The 13,902-nt window shown below is 66.5% G+C and overlaps 1 protein-coding gene across 1 annotated transcript; it reads left to right on the forward strand.

Moving 5' to 3' along the window:
• The first annotated feature begins 8,229 nt into the window (after window positions 1-8,229).
• LOC119847382 (translation initiation factor IF-2-like) lies at window positions 8,230-12,552 on the forward strand. The gene is made up of 4 exons (XM_038382164.2): window positions 8,230-8,553; window positions 9,136-9,439; window positions 11,304-11,482; window positions 12,319-12,552. The coding sequence occupies exons 1-4, from the start codon at window positions 8,239-8,241 to the stop codon at window positions 12,436-12,438; spliced, it is 918 nt and encodes a 305-aa protein (XP_038238092.2). The 5' UTR covers window positions 8,230-8,238; the 3' UTR covers window positions 12,439-12,552.
• Window positions 12,553-13,902: the final 1,350 nt, after the last annotated feature.

Raw genomic sequence — 13,902 nt, forward strand, 5'->3', positions numbered from 1 at the left:
GAGTCAGACTCAGCCAGGGGTCCCAGCTACCCTGACACTGGCCAGGGCCATTTGCAGTCACTGATGCATTTTAAAACGAGCCCTTTGCAGGGGGGGAGGGGCTGCCCAGGATGATTTGGGGAAGCGGGAGGGCAGATCCTGGCAGAGTCTGCGCCAGCTGGGAATGCAGCTCCCCCATCCCATCAGCTGAGTGGGACCTCGTTCATCCAAAGAAACTGTCTGTCTGTCTGTCTGGGAGCACAAGCACCCGCCCTCCAGCTAACCCGGGCCCATCCCAGTTGAGCCAGCAGGTCCAGTCGCTGTCTGAATGAACATGGGCCAGTGGGGTGAGTGGGTGGGTGGGTGTGTTGGTAGCACACACACACACACGCACATGCATTGCATCATGTGAGCCGGGAAGTTGCTGAATGGCCGGTGCTGTCGCTGGGTAAACTCACCTTGGCAGCAGCATGACTCATTGGGGGGCGCCTGGCGCATGTGTGGCCACCGGGGAACCGGCTCGTGGGGAGGAATAAACAGGCCATGATGTCAGCATCCTCGTTTGAGCGAGTGACTAACGCAGGCTCCCCGGGGGCCCGGCTGGCACGGGAGGCTGCTATTGGCCAGGCCGGGCACGCAGGGGGCCTGCTGCCTGCCCAGCCTTCGCAACGGGTCTCCTGTTGGCTCGGGCGCCCGAGCTGGGGCCTCCCCTCCGTGGCACGGGATCCCACATCACCCAGGGCCACGGGCCAGCTGGTCCAGGCGCGTCCCCGGGGGGTGCTGCCACGATGCAGACCCCGGCTCGACTCCGTGTCCCGCCTCTCCAGTCGCATCAGGAGAGCAATGAATCATCCCACCCGCCGGGGCTGAGCGAGCACAGTGACCTCGCCCGCCCGCCCGCCCGAGTTCAGACCCCCAGATCTAGGTCACCATCACAAGGATTTGGCTGGGGCTCAGCAGATTCATGGCACCAGATTGTTTCCACAAGCTGGGATGATTAGTCACGGGAATAATGGGGGGCGGGCGGGGGCTGCGGGGCACCATCAGAGCTGGGCATGGGGCTCCCCGCCAGCTCCTGGCGCAGGTACATCCGGGGTTTCAAGCGAGGTGACCTGAGGAGACCTGGGATGGGGGAGCTGCATTCCCAGCTGCCGGGATGAGCTGCTCCGGGGGCGTCCCCATCCCACATGTCCGGCCGCTATTCCTCCTGGGTCCCCAGGTGCAACCAGAGAACTCTGCGAAGGAGCTGCACGCAGGGTCTCTCCCCATGGGCCCATAGCTGATGCAACCAGCAGGCTGGCCCAGGGGCATAAAAGGGAGGACGTGCCCACCCCCCACAGCTCTCCAGGGGGCAGCGGGCCACACCATCTGACCGGAAGGAGCATGCAATATGAGTGTGTGCAATGCAGTGAGTGAATGCAAGGAGCGTGCAGTGCAAGGAGCATGCAAAGCAGTGAACATGCTATGAGTTTGTTGGGTCTCCGTTCCCAGGGGACAGGGGACCCCAATTCCGCAGCACTAACCATCCCTGTTATTGCAGCTACAGACCTGGGGCCAGGGAGACCAAGCTCCCCATTCAGAGGGGTCCCTGCGGGGCAGGGGGGGCACATTGGGGAGCGCTCCCCAACTCTGAGCCTGTTCTAGGCACATGGCGGGGGGGGGGAGGGGATCCAGCCTCCAGCAGCTGCAAGGCAGCCCCTCCTCTCCCCACAAAGCAGGCATTTCCTTCCCTTAGCCCCATGGTGGGAAATCCCCGCAGCCCGGACAGTCCCCAGGCTGCAGCCCCTGACAAAGTAAGAGGCCCCACGTCCAGACTGAGGGGCACCAGCAGAGCTGTGGGGGGAAGGGAAGCCCAGGTCTGGGCTAGCAGGGGGCTGTGTGTCGGGAGTTAGGGGCTCCGGCAGAGCTTGGAGGAGCCCAGGACTGGTGTGGGGGGCAGTGAGCTGGACCGGTCGGGCAGATGAAGGTGGCTCCTGGAGGCAGCTCGGTGCCAGGAGGGAGGGGGGTGGCTCGGGGAGCCCAGCTGGGTGGGGGATTCAAGCCCTGCACAATCCCCCTCTGTTCCAGGGTCTGAGAGTGTCTGTGCCGGACCCGGGTGTGTGTGTGTCATGTGTGCACCGCGTGGGCAACAGGTCAGGCGCTGCAAGGGGGGGTGCTGGGAGCCCGGCTGGGCTCCACCTGCCATGCCTGGGGAGAGCCAGAGAGCCTGAGCGTAGCTCTGTGTGTGCGTTAGTGTGTGGGTGTGAGTAGTGTTTGTTTTCATGTGTATGCCCATCTGTGCCAGTGCACTAGTGTGTGTTCACCTGTACACTTGTGTGTGCGAGCACTGTGTGTTCCTGTGTATGCCTATCAGTGTTTGTGTACATGTACGCCTGTCTGTGTGTGTCTGTGCATTAGTGTATGTGCATGTATTCACATGTATGCCCGTCTGTGCTAGTGCCTTAGTGTGTGTGTGTGTTTTCACCTGTATGGCTGTGTGCACATACATTAGTGTGTTGTATGCCTGTCTGCACGTTAGTGTGTGTGTGTTCACCTGTACGCCTGTCTGTGTGCGAGTTCACATGCATACCTGTGTCTGTGCATTAGTGTGTGGCTGGGTGGGTGTGAGACACAAACACACGCACACACAGAGGGGGATGCACTCTCTGCTCCCTGCCCTCCAGGCAGGAGTCCGAGGGGTGCATGGACCCCATTCCCCATGGTGCCTGGCCAAAGTCATGAGACCCGGCCCCAGCCCGGCATCCCTTCCACTGTTCACAACACAATTGTGGCCTCATGGTCATGTGTCCTTCCCAGACACACAGTCGGGGGGGGGGGCGGGGGGGGAAACAGACACACAGATCCGGGGGCCAGTGGACAGACAGACGGGGGGGGCGGGCGAAGGCTGCAGCGGGGGTGGCAGACAGACAGATGCGGCAGACAGACAGATGGGGGGCGGACGGAGGCTGCACGGGGGGGCGGACAGACGGGGGGGTGGATGGAGGCTGCATGGGGGGGATGGACGGAGGCTGCACAGAGGGACAGACAGACAGACAAGGGGGGCAGGCAGAGGCTGCACGGGGGGGCAAGACAGAAGGGGGACGGGCGGAAGCTGCATGGGGGGATGGACGGACAGACAGACGGGGGGACGGGCGGAAGCTGCACGGGGGGGACGGACGGACAGACGGGGGGCGGGCGGAAGCTGCATGGGGGGGACGGACGGACAGAAGGGGGGGCGGACAGAGGCTGCATGGGGGGGATGGACAGACGGGGGGGCGGGCGGAAGCTGCATGGGGGGACGGACGGACAGACAGACGGGGGGGCGGGTGGAGGCTGCACAGGGGGGACGGACAGACAGACGGGGGGCGGGCAGAAGCTGCACGGGGGTGACGGACAGACAGACAGACGGGGGGACAGACAGAGGGGGGCAGGCGGAAGCTGCATGGGGGGGACAGAAGGACAGATGCACAGAAAGACAGACGGGGGGTCGGGCGGGCGGAGGCTGCATGGGGGGGACGGACGGACAGATGGACAGACAGACAGACAAGGGGGGGCGGGCGGAAGCTGCACGGGGGGGACGGACAGACAGACAGGGGGCAGGCAGAAGCTGTACGGGGGTGACGGACAGACAGACAGACGGGGGGGGCGGGCGGAAGCTGCATGGGGGGGACGGACGGACGGACAGATGGACAGAAAGAGAGACGGGGGGGCGGGCGGGCGGAGGCTACATGGGGAGGACGGAAGGACAGACAGACGGGGGCGGGCGGAAGCTGCATGGAGGGACGGACGGAAGGGCAGACAGATGGGGGGGCGGGCGGAGGCTGCACAGGGGGGACGGACAGACAGACGGGGGGGGCGGACAGAAAGACGGGGGGCGGGCGGAGGTTGCACGGGGGGGATGGACGGACGGGGGGGCGGGCGGAGGCTGCACAGGGGGGACGGACAGACAGACGGGGCAGGCAGAAGTTGCATGGGGGGACGGACGGATAGACAGACAGACGGGGGGCGGGTGGTGGCTGCACAGGGGGGACGGACAGACAGACGGGGGGCGGGCGGAAGCTGCATGGGGGGGATGGACGGACAGATGGACAGAAAGACAGACGGGGGGTTGGGCGGGCGGAGGCTGCACAGGGGGGACGGACAGACAGACGGGGGGGCGGACAGAAAGACGGGGGCGGGCGGAGGTTGCACGGGGGGGATGGACGGACGGGGGGGCGGGCGGAGGCTGCACAGGGGGGACGGACAGACAGACGGGGCGGGCGGAGGCTGCACGGGGGGACGGACAGACAGACGGGGGGCGGGCGGAGGTTGCACGGGGGGATGGACGGACGGGGGGGCGGGCGGAGGCTGCACGGGGGGACGGACAGACAGACGGGGGGCGGGCGGAGGTTGCACGGGGGGGATGGACGGACGGGGGGGCGGGCGGAGGCTGCACGGGGGGACGGACAGACAGACGGGGGGCGGGCGGAGGTTGCACGGGGGGGATGGACGGACGGGGGGGCGGGCGGAGGCTGCACGGGGGGACAGACAGACGGGGGGCGGGCGGAGGCTGCATGGGAGGGATGGACAGACAGACAGACAGACGGGGGGACAGGCAGACGGGGGGGCGGGCGGAAGCTGCATGGGGGGGATGGATGGACAGAAAGACAGACGGGGGGTCGGGCGGGCGGAGGCTGCACAGGGGGGACGGACAGACAGACGGGGGGGCGGACAGACAGACGGGGGGCGGGCGGAGGCTGCACGGGGGGACGGACAGACAGACGGGGGGCGGGCGGAGGCTGCACGGGGGGGCGGACAGACAGACGGGGGGCGGGCGGAGGTTGCACGGGGGGCATGGACGGACGGGGGGCGGGCGGAGGCTGCACGGGGGGACGGACAGACAGACGGGGGGGCGGACAGACAGACGGGGGGCGGGCGGAGGCTGCACAGGGGGGACGGACAGACAGACGGGGGGGCGGACAGACAGACGGGGGGGCGGACAGACAGATGGGGGGCGGGCGGAGGCTGCACGGGGGGACAGACAGACGGGGGGCGGGCGGAGGTTGCACGGGGGGGATGGACGGACGGGGGGGCGGGCGGAGGCTGCACGGGGGGATGGACAGACAGACGGGGGGCGGGCAGAGGTTGCACGGGGGGGATGGACGGACGGGGGGGCGGGCGGAGGCTGCACGGGGGGACAGACAGACGGGGGGCGGGCGGAGGCTGCATGGGAGGGATGGACAGACAGACAGACAGACGGGGGGACAGGCAGACGGGGGGGCGGGCGGAAGCTGCATGGGGGGGATGGATGGACAGAAAGACAGACGGGGGGTCGGGCGGGCGGAGGCTGCACAGGGGGGACGGACAGACAGACGGGGGGGCGGACAGAAAGACGGGGGGCGGGCGGAGGCTGCACAGGGGGGACGGACAGACAGACGGGGGGCGGGCGGAGGTTGCACGGGGGGACGGACAGACAGACGGGGGGCGGGCGGAGGCTGCAGCGGGCGGTCCCAGCCATCGCCGCCCGCGGGCGGGCCGCACCGATTCGCCGCCCGGCGCCGCTCCCTGGTTGGCCCGGCCGCTGTTACCGGGGGACAAGGGCTTCTGCCGCCGCAACTTCGCCTGGAAACCGGCCGCGCTGCTGCGCCTGCTCCGAGCCGCCGCGCTGAGTGGCTGGGCCCGGCCGGCCCCGGCCCCGGCCCCAGCGCATCACAGAGCGGGGGAGAGAACCCAGGCGTCCTGGCTCCCTGCTCTGACCACTAGGCCCCCGCTCCCCTCCCACAGCTGGGGGGAGAACCCAGGCGTCCTGGCTCCCAGCTCCCCCATTCTGGCTGCTAGACCCCTCCCACACACCTCAGAAATGGTGTCCCGACCCTGGCAGTTGGTGTTAGGCCAGCGCTGTTGTCCCCCCAGGAGTCCTTCGGGCCCCCCACTGGTGTGAGTGTGTCTGTGTCAGCCCCGGGGATGTGGGTTTTAACAGCAAAGGGGTTTCTCAACTTTTGCTGTGTTGCAGCAGGGCAAATCCAGAGCCTCCCCATTGAACTCGGAGCCCATGGAGAGTCACTGCCCTGAGCATGCTGGAGTCATCATGTGTGGCCCCTGGTGCGGTGCACGGCCCCTGGTGCGGTGCACGGCCCCTGGTGAGGTGCACGGCCCCTGGTGCGGTGCACGGAGGGCATAACAGCAAAGCCTGGCGCATTCTCCCCGTGGCGGAGATGGGAGCTGAGGGCCTGAGAGAGGCAGGGACTTGCTCCTGGTCACTCGGGGAGCCCATGGGAGAGCCAGGACCAGACCCCAGCTCTCCTCAGCGGCGAGTTCCTTCACCAGGAGCCCATGCTGCCTCCGCCCGCAGAATGCCCCAGTCCCTGCCCCCCACGGCGACTCCTGCGTGCTGCAGGCCGGATGGTACATCCTGAGCCGTGTCACCACAGCACAGCTCTTCCCCCACCGCAGCCTTCAGGTGCAAACACAAAGCTGAGACAAGTCACCTCAGAGTCACACACCCCAGGCGGCTTTGGGAACCGGTGCCTCCTGCTGAACGCTGGGCTGGCCACCACAGCCTGGAGCCTGCTTCTCCCTAGAGAGAGCGTGTGCGCATGTGCAGTTGGGTAGAGACGTCTCAGGGTCTGTATCTATCCATCTTCCCACCTGCTGTCACCTGTAATGCCCAGCGCAGGTGCCCGAGGTGCCCCAAATGCCAGTAATTGGTGCCTGAACTCATGGAAGATTCATGTGTATTTGTAAGCTCTTTGAGGCAGGGACTGTGCTGTTCTGGTCTTGGCAGCGCCCAGTGCGACGGGGCCCTGATCTCGGTCGGGGTCTGGGCAGCACCCGGCACAACGGGGCCCTGATCTCGGTCGGAGTCTGGGCAGTGACCTGCCCAACGGGATCCTGATCTTGGTTGCGGTCTAGGCAGCGCCCAGTGCGACGGGGCCCTGATCTCGGTCGGAGTCTGGGCAGTGACCTGACCGATGGGACCCTGATCTTGGTTGGGATCTAGGCAGTGCCCGGTGTGACGGGGCCCTGATCTTGGTGGGAGTCTTGGCAGCGCCCAATGCGACGGGGCCCTGATCTCAGTTGGGGTCTGGGCAGTGACCTGCCCAATGGGGCCCTGATCTCGGTTGGGGTCTAGGTAGCACCTGGCGTAACGGGGTCCTGATCTTGGTTGGGGTCTAGGCAGCGCCCAGCACCTACAGGGCCCTGATCTCGGTTGGGGTCTGTGCAGCGCCTGGCACAGCGGAGGCTCTGTTCTTTAGGCACTGTTGCAGCACAGATGACAAATAGCAATTGTCCTAACAGTACAAGCCACAGGACTGTGGTCTCAGAGGACAGGGACACAGTTCAGGTTTGTGAGGCAGCGGGAGGTGTTATTTGCCTCTGGGGGAAGCTTGGGGTCAGAGCTAAGGTTATTCTCACAGAAGTTACAAGGAGAAGGGGTGTCTGTAACCACCATAGTCCCCTCAGTGTCATGTTTAATCTGTACCACGAAGCGTGTGGTGACACAGTGTGTGTTAGGCCTGCGCCCGGAGCCATCAGCAGCTCAGCCATGGGGCCTGGCTGCATTTAGGGGATTTGCCATGCTGCAGTGACACTGCTCTGTGCCATTTACCCACCTTTCCCATTGCAAGATCTGCTGTATCCAGTGCTGGGACAGGGAGAGGGTCACATGGCAGAAGGGGGGTACACATGTTTGCCTGCACTGGGGGGCGGCAGATTCTAAATAACCCCTATGGGGGGACGGGGACTGGGAGCCACAGGAGTCACCTGAGGGCACTAGCCCAGCCTGACTTGAGTGGAGTGTTTTCTTCTCCTCAGCAGGGCTCCAACAAACTTCATCTCACTTCCCAACCAACCACCCTCCACCCCAGTTCTGCGCGGTCCCGAATTCCATGCACCCCGCTCCTCCACATTCCCACGCAGCACTATGCCCCGGACACCCCAGGCCCCATTTCCCTCTCACGGATCCAGCAGGTCCCCCACTCACTTTGTATCCTAAGCCCCCAGCCCTCACCCCATGTAGCCCCATTCCCCATGCCTCACTGTGCACCCCCAGGATCCATTCATGCACCAACCCCTCCCTCTCTCAATACCCTAGCACCCCAATTCCTATGCATGCACCCCCACAGCCCAGTGCATGCAGCCTGCACCTCCATTCTCCTCCCCAGGTACGCACCCCCATGCCACACCTGCTGCACCCCCATTCCCTGCACCCCCGGGGCTTGCAGCCCCATGCGCACCCCCCCGACAATCTCCACGCCTGCACCCCTCCCCCTCCTGGCACCCCCATTTCCCGGCACCCCCATGCACCCCTCCACCGCTCAGATCCCTGACACCCCCGGACGCGCATCCTGCTCCCCGCCCCCCCGGGGATCCCCGCTCGCCGCAGGCGCCTGCACAAGCCCGAACTTGTCCGCGCGGGGGCGGGCCGGCGCTGACGTCACGGCCCGGGGGGCGGTGCCAGCCTCGAGCCCCGGGAGCGGCTGGAGTCCGCGCGCTACTTGCTGTGGCTTCGCTGGTCCCGGTGCAGCTGAGCTCCCCGCGCTCGTCGCGCACAGTCGGAGCCTCCGCGGGACCCAGCGACCCCCGAGCCGCCCCGGGAGGGTTCATGCAGCTGCAGTAAGTGAGGCCGGGGCGGTTGAACAGGGTCCGGAGGCGGCGGGGCGCGGGTGGCGGAGGCAGGTGCCCGCGGCACATGGAGATTGTTTTGGTGCCGGGCGGGGACACAGCCGGGGCGGGGCCCGGGTGTTCTGGAGAGGGGACAGTGCCCGGGGCGTGGGGCGGTGTTGGGGGGACGCAAGGCAGGGATTGCTAAGAGAGCTGGGGCTCGGGGGGCAGCGCCTGGGCTTGGGGGCAGTATATGGGGAGCTGGGGGTCCGCTGTCTGTGGATGGGGGAGCAGATGACCAGCCCCCCTCGCCACCCCCAGATCTCTCCTGAAAAACGGGATTTGCAGCCTCCCCTGGTTGCACCAAACTCCGCTTGGGCTGAGCCGGGCCGGGAGCTGCTGGCACCGGGCGGGAGGCGGGTCGGGTCCCCTCGGGGCTGCCTGGGTTTGTTTACAAACATTGGTGTCCCCCGCCCGCTCTGCGGCGACACCTGGCGGGGAGCGCGGGTCCCTGCGCCCCGGAGGCAGGCGGCGGCGGTCCCCCTGCCCGGGTGCTGCCCGGTCCCCCTGACCGCCCCGTCCTTTGCCTTGCAGAGCTCACCGAGCGCCATGGCCAGACCACTGCAGGAGGGGAGCCGCTCTGAGCCGACAGCCGCCCTGCCAGGGGACCCAGCCTTCCTGCTGGGGGGGCCGGTGGCCATGCCGCCCGCCGTCTGCCCGGGCAGCCTTGCCCTGCCACCCCGGCTGAACTGCGGCTTCTGCCCTGACGGCCCCACTCCCTGCTCGCTCTACCGCTGTGTCCGGGGGCCGGAGCCCCCCAGGAGCCGCAGCGCCAGCAGCGGTGCCAGGCGCTGGGACGCTCCTGAAACTGGCAGGACCAGGGGCAGCAGGGCACATGGTGAGTCTCCCTGCGAGTGCCCCCCTACCCGACACGGAATCTCTCTCCCTGGGGACCAGCACGGCCAGAGGGTGTGGAGAAAGGGGCAGGAAACCCAGCAATTAGGGGATGCCCTGCTCTGGTCATGTGACCTCCTGCCCTCAGGCCCTAGAGGTCAGCTCCTGCCCTGAGGGGCCCCCCCTTTTATAGCCTGGGCATCTCCAGGTTCCCACTCCTTCTCCCTGAGGGGCAGCTGCCCCGTGTGGCCACAGCTGCAGCCTAATCGTGCCCCCGATTGCAGGTGCCAGTGGGTGTTGTAGGCAGCCTGTGGCTAGGGCAGGCTTGGTCTGGGCAGTGGTTCTGGGAGGGGTGGCATGTGCTGGGCACATGGCTGCCCAGCCCCATTGTGTCTGGCAGCAGCACGTTCTCAGAGGCACCAGCTCTGGTTGTCTCCTCCCTAGACAGGGACCCTTTGGAGCCCTGTGGGGTCACAGGCAGGGCAAGCGCCAGGCCCTGACCGTCCGACCCCAGGACTAAGGCAGCCTGGGAGAATGGGCCGCGCCACGTTTTGACTCACCCATGCAGCACTGCTGAGCTCAGGGGAGTGGGGGCAACCCAGATACCCCCAGCTAGTCTCCACCCCCCACCCTAGTGCGGTTGCACGAGTACCAAAGGGACAGGTCCACTGTCACCTGTCGTGCAGGCTGATGCACTATCAGAGCCTGCGAGGCTCGGGGGTGGCCATGCTCCCTTGCTCTGCACTGGTCCCTAGGTTTTCCTGCGAGGCGGCCCCCCTGCGCCCCCAGCTGCCACACACCATTAGCTGTGGCCCTGCTAGCCCCTGCGGGAGACTTCCCGTGGCGGCTCAGAGTCGCTGTGCTGCCCCAGCCCCAGCCTGGCAGGATCTGTGTCACCATCCGGCTGGGGCTCCGGCAGCAAAGCCAGCGACTACAGGCTCCCTGCCCGCATGGAGCTGAGACACCTCGTGTCTGAGTAAACAGTGCACGGCCCCAGACCGCGCTGCTGACTCATGGCTCTCCTCCCCCAGGGCGCCGTCCGGCTCGCTTGGCTAATGAGGGGCTGCTTGTTAGCAGGCGGGAGGCAAGGAGCCGGGCAGGCAGATGGCAGAGTGTGATTGTGAAGATGGGGAGGTCGACCCGGGCAGCTCAGTTGGGCTGACAAGCTCGGGCATGTCCCATCCGGGCAGAGTTTGCATCTCTGCAGGGTTCCCCCCGGGTGCCATGCCAGGGGGGCTGGGTGAGTCTCCATGGGCAGTGCAGCTCTAGGCTAGGCATGGGGCAGGTCTGTACCCCCTGCCCCCAAGCTTCACACTGCTGTGGTCAAGAGGGTGCAGGTGCCAGGGCCCCGGGGCGGTGACTGAGGGGGGAAGACATGGTCAGAGCAGCCGCACACACCCGTTGTTGAGCTCGGGCCAGGGGCGCTGCCAGAGGTCAGTTGAAACGGGCATCCCGCAGATCGGCTGGGAGATGGGGCTACTGATCCCTTGGCCTGGGGCTGCCCCCACCCCGTCCGTGGGAATTGTTCTGGGCTTTCCTGTTGACGAGCGCTGGGGCCTGTGTCTATCGGGAGCCGTATCCTGGCCCGACCCCTCTGGGCCCGACGCCAACGCTGGGAGTGAGGCCTCAGCAACCATGCACTGGCCACTGCCAGCCCTGCTCTCCCCATGGGGCCAGGGTCAGAGCCCCCTGCCACTCCTGACCTGCTGGGGAAGGTCCTGCCTGGATTTAGGATGTTGACCACTGGGGGGAGGGTGGGCGCTGGGCTCACCTCTTTCCTGGGAGGGGCCATTGGGGCACCTGCCCTGCAGACTGCTGCCCCCCCGTGGGTCCTGCTGCCCTGACTGCTTGGCTCTGCCACCCCACAGGAGAGCTCCGGCCCATGCAGGATGAGGGGCCCAACAGAGAGCAGCCCCCCACAGAGCCAGCCCCAGAGGGCGCAGTGTCCAACGGCCGCCTCCCCAGGGAGCCTCTGGACCCGGAGCACGCGCTGGGGGCCCAGCTGCGGCGCATGGGTGACGCCTTCCACCAGGCCCATGAGAGGCAGGTGAGTCCCATTGGAGAGACCGGGGTGTCGGGGGAGCCAGGGTGGGGGAAGATCAGAGGGGGCAGGGAGGCAGGTGGCGACCCTTGAAGGGAATCTGTCCAGCCTAGGGGGGACTCTGGTCTTGCTGCTGGGGGAGTGAGCTCAGGGCAGAGGGGCCCAGCTTCTGGTGGAGTCATGCGCCATAGGGTGGGGGCTGGAAAGGGTTAGTGGCTCTCCCAGGGAAGGAGACATGGTAACAGAACCCAGGAGTCCTGGCTGCCAACCCTCCTGCTCTCTCTCACCACTGCACCCCACTTCCCTCCCAGAGCCAGGGGTAGCCCCCCCCCCCACATGCTTGTGCTGATCCAGCCTCCGGCTGGCCTGCAGGCACGGGAATCTCACACCACCCCTCCCCGTGCGGAAGGGGGGGTTGGGCAAGCCAGCCGCTGAGTCACGAGCTATAAATAGCATTGGGTATATAAGGCCAGGGAGCGAGCGGCAGGCAGCTTAGTGTGAGCACGGGAGAGGCAGCCCGGTTCCCCCACCAGCCCAGCGTAGCGGGTCAGCCCCATGCCACCCCCGCAGCAGGGCGCCCTGACCGCCCTCTGGGGCAGCGGCAGGACTGGGAGGCTGCCTGGGGTTACTGCCAGCCCTGGGCGCCCCAGGGATTTAGAAAACAGGCAGCCAGTCCCACTGGAGCCCAGCGGTTAGTGCAGGGAGTCCAGGGCCAGCCGTGCCTGGAGGCCTTTGCCAGAGGGCCAGCCCCATGGGGAGCGGGGGGTTCTGCCTGGCTGTGCCGGGGGGGATGGTAGAGCGTCCTGCTGCAGTGCTAACTTGGCCTCTCTCTGTCCTCCCAGTGGCAGGAGCGGCAGCGACAAGGTGCCCTCTGGGCCCGTTTCTACCACTTCATCTCTCAGCTGTTGGGCGCCTTCTACAACATGCCCGTGGACGTGATGGCTGAGTTGCAGCCCAACTAGCCCGTCCGAGGGCCGGAGCTGGGGCCGCGGGGGGAGACCAGCCCCCAGCGCAGACTGCGGAGCCTCTTGGCAAAATGTAGCAACTTCCAGAGCTTATAACTGGTTCTCGTAGCCCCCCCTCCCCCCACAAGCCATGGCTCCTGCGGGCTGGGCCCCAGGCTGCGGCCCCACCCGCGGGCACTGTCTATTTATTTATTTATTTTTTGAGTACTGACTGGGAGCCCCGCACTGCAGGGATGTGCCCACAGGGCCCCATGATGGGGAGCGGCCCCTGCAGAGGAAGCCGCAGCCCTCGGCTGGTGCTCCAGGGACGCAGCCCCCCCGTTCCTCTCGGGGAGCACCATGGAACTGTGGCTGGGGGGGGCACATGACAGCCCAGGCGTTGCCTCTGCCTGCACCCCCGACTCCCCTCGGGGCAGCAGGAAGCGCTGGGGCTCCAGCAGCAGGGAAGGCAAACTATGAAGGGGGGCTCAGCCAGCCGTCCCGCTGCTCCCTCCCTGCCTGCCTGCACTGCAGGGCAGCTGCTGCCTCCTTACTGCTGGGCATCCTGGGAGATCTGGGGGAGGGGGACCTGTGACCCCCCCATGCCCCTGCCATGTTGCCTCTGGTGCCACCCCCTCCCCGCACACAGCTTGCTGGGGGGGGGGGGGGGGCTGCTGCCAGGGCTTCAGGCATGGCCAGCCCAGAGTTCTGCCTTGACCCGGGGGTCAGGGCAGGTTCACCACATGGGGAGTGGTGGGTGCGCTCAGGTTGGCAGGGGAGTCCTAGTGGGGGTGGCAGTAGCACACTGTAAATACTGCACCTAGTGGCACACTGTACAGGGGGAGAGGGGCTGTACATACAGGGGAGATGCTGTACATACAGGGATGCTGTACATAGGGGGATGCGCTTGCTGTACATGAGCAGTGACTTTTTTTTGTACGTTTCCTTTTCAATAAAACTGGATTTAAGCAAAGAGGCACCTGCGTTTCTCATTCCCAGCAGTGGGGGATCCCCAGCGCCCTTGGCCCGGCCACTTTCAGGGGCTATTTCAAAGCTAGGTCAATGCCAATTTTAGAACAGGAAGCCACACGCCGACTTGGCCCAGCCAGGGCCCCTGCCCACGGAGCCAGAGCTGGGTGCGGAAAGGGAATGGCTGCCAGGGGCCTCTGGCTTCACCCATCCCAGGGCACAGTCCCTGCAGTGCTGCACCCCTGCCCAACACCTGGGGTACAGTATGGGCCAGACTTCTCACCCCAGCCCCCCTCTGCCTGATCCCACCTTCTTCCATCTGAGCTCCTGACCAGTAGCACAATGGGGGTGGGGGCATGTGGAAAGCAGCAGTGCCACCCCTGCCCTGGGCCCCCTGGCTGCTGGGCAGCCCAGGAGTTACAGGAGCCCCGCAGCACAGCCAGCCCTGGCACAGGGGGTGAGCCCAGCCCCTGGACTCAAGCCACGGCTTCCCGGCCCCCTCCCAGCTAAGTG

Source organism: Dermochelys coriacea, chromosome 23 (genome assembly GCF_009764565.3).
Source record: "Dermochelys coriacea isolate rDerCor1 chromosome 23, rDerCor1.pri.v4, whole genome shotgun sequence".
NCBI lineage: Eukaryota > Metazoa > Chordata > Testudines > Dermochelyidae > Dermochelys > Dermochelys coriacea.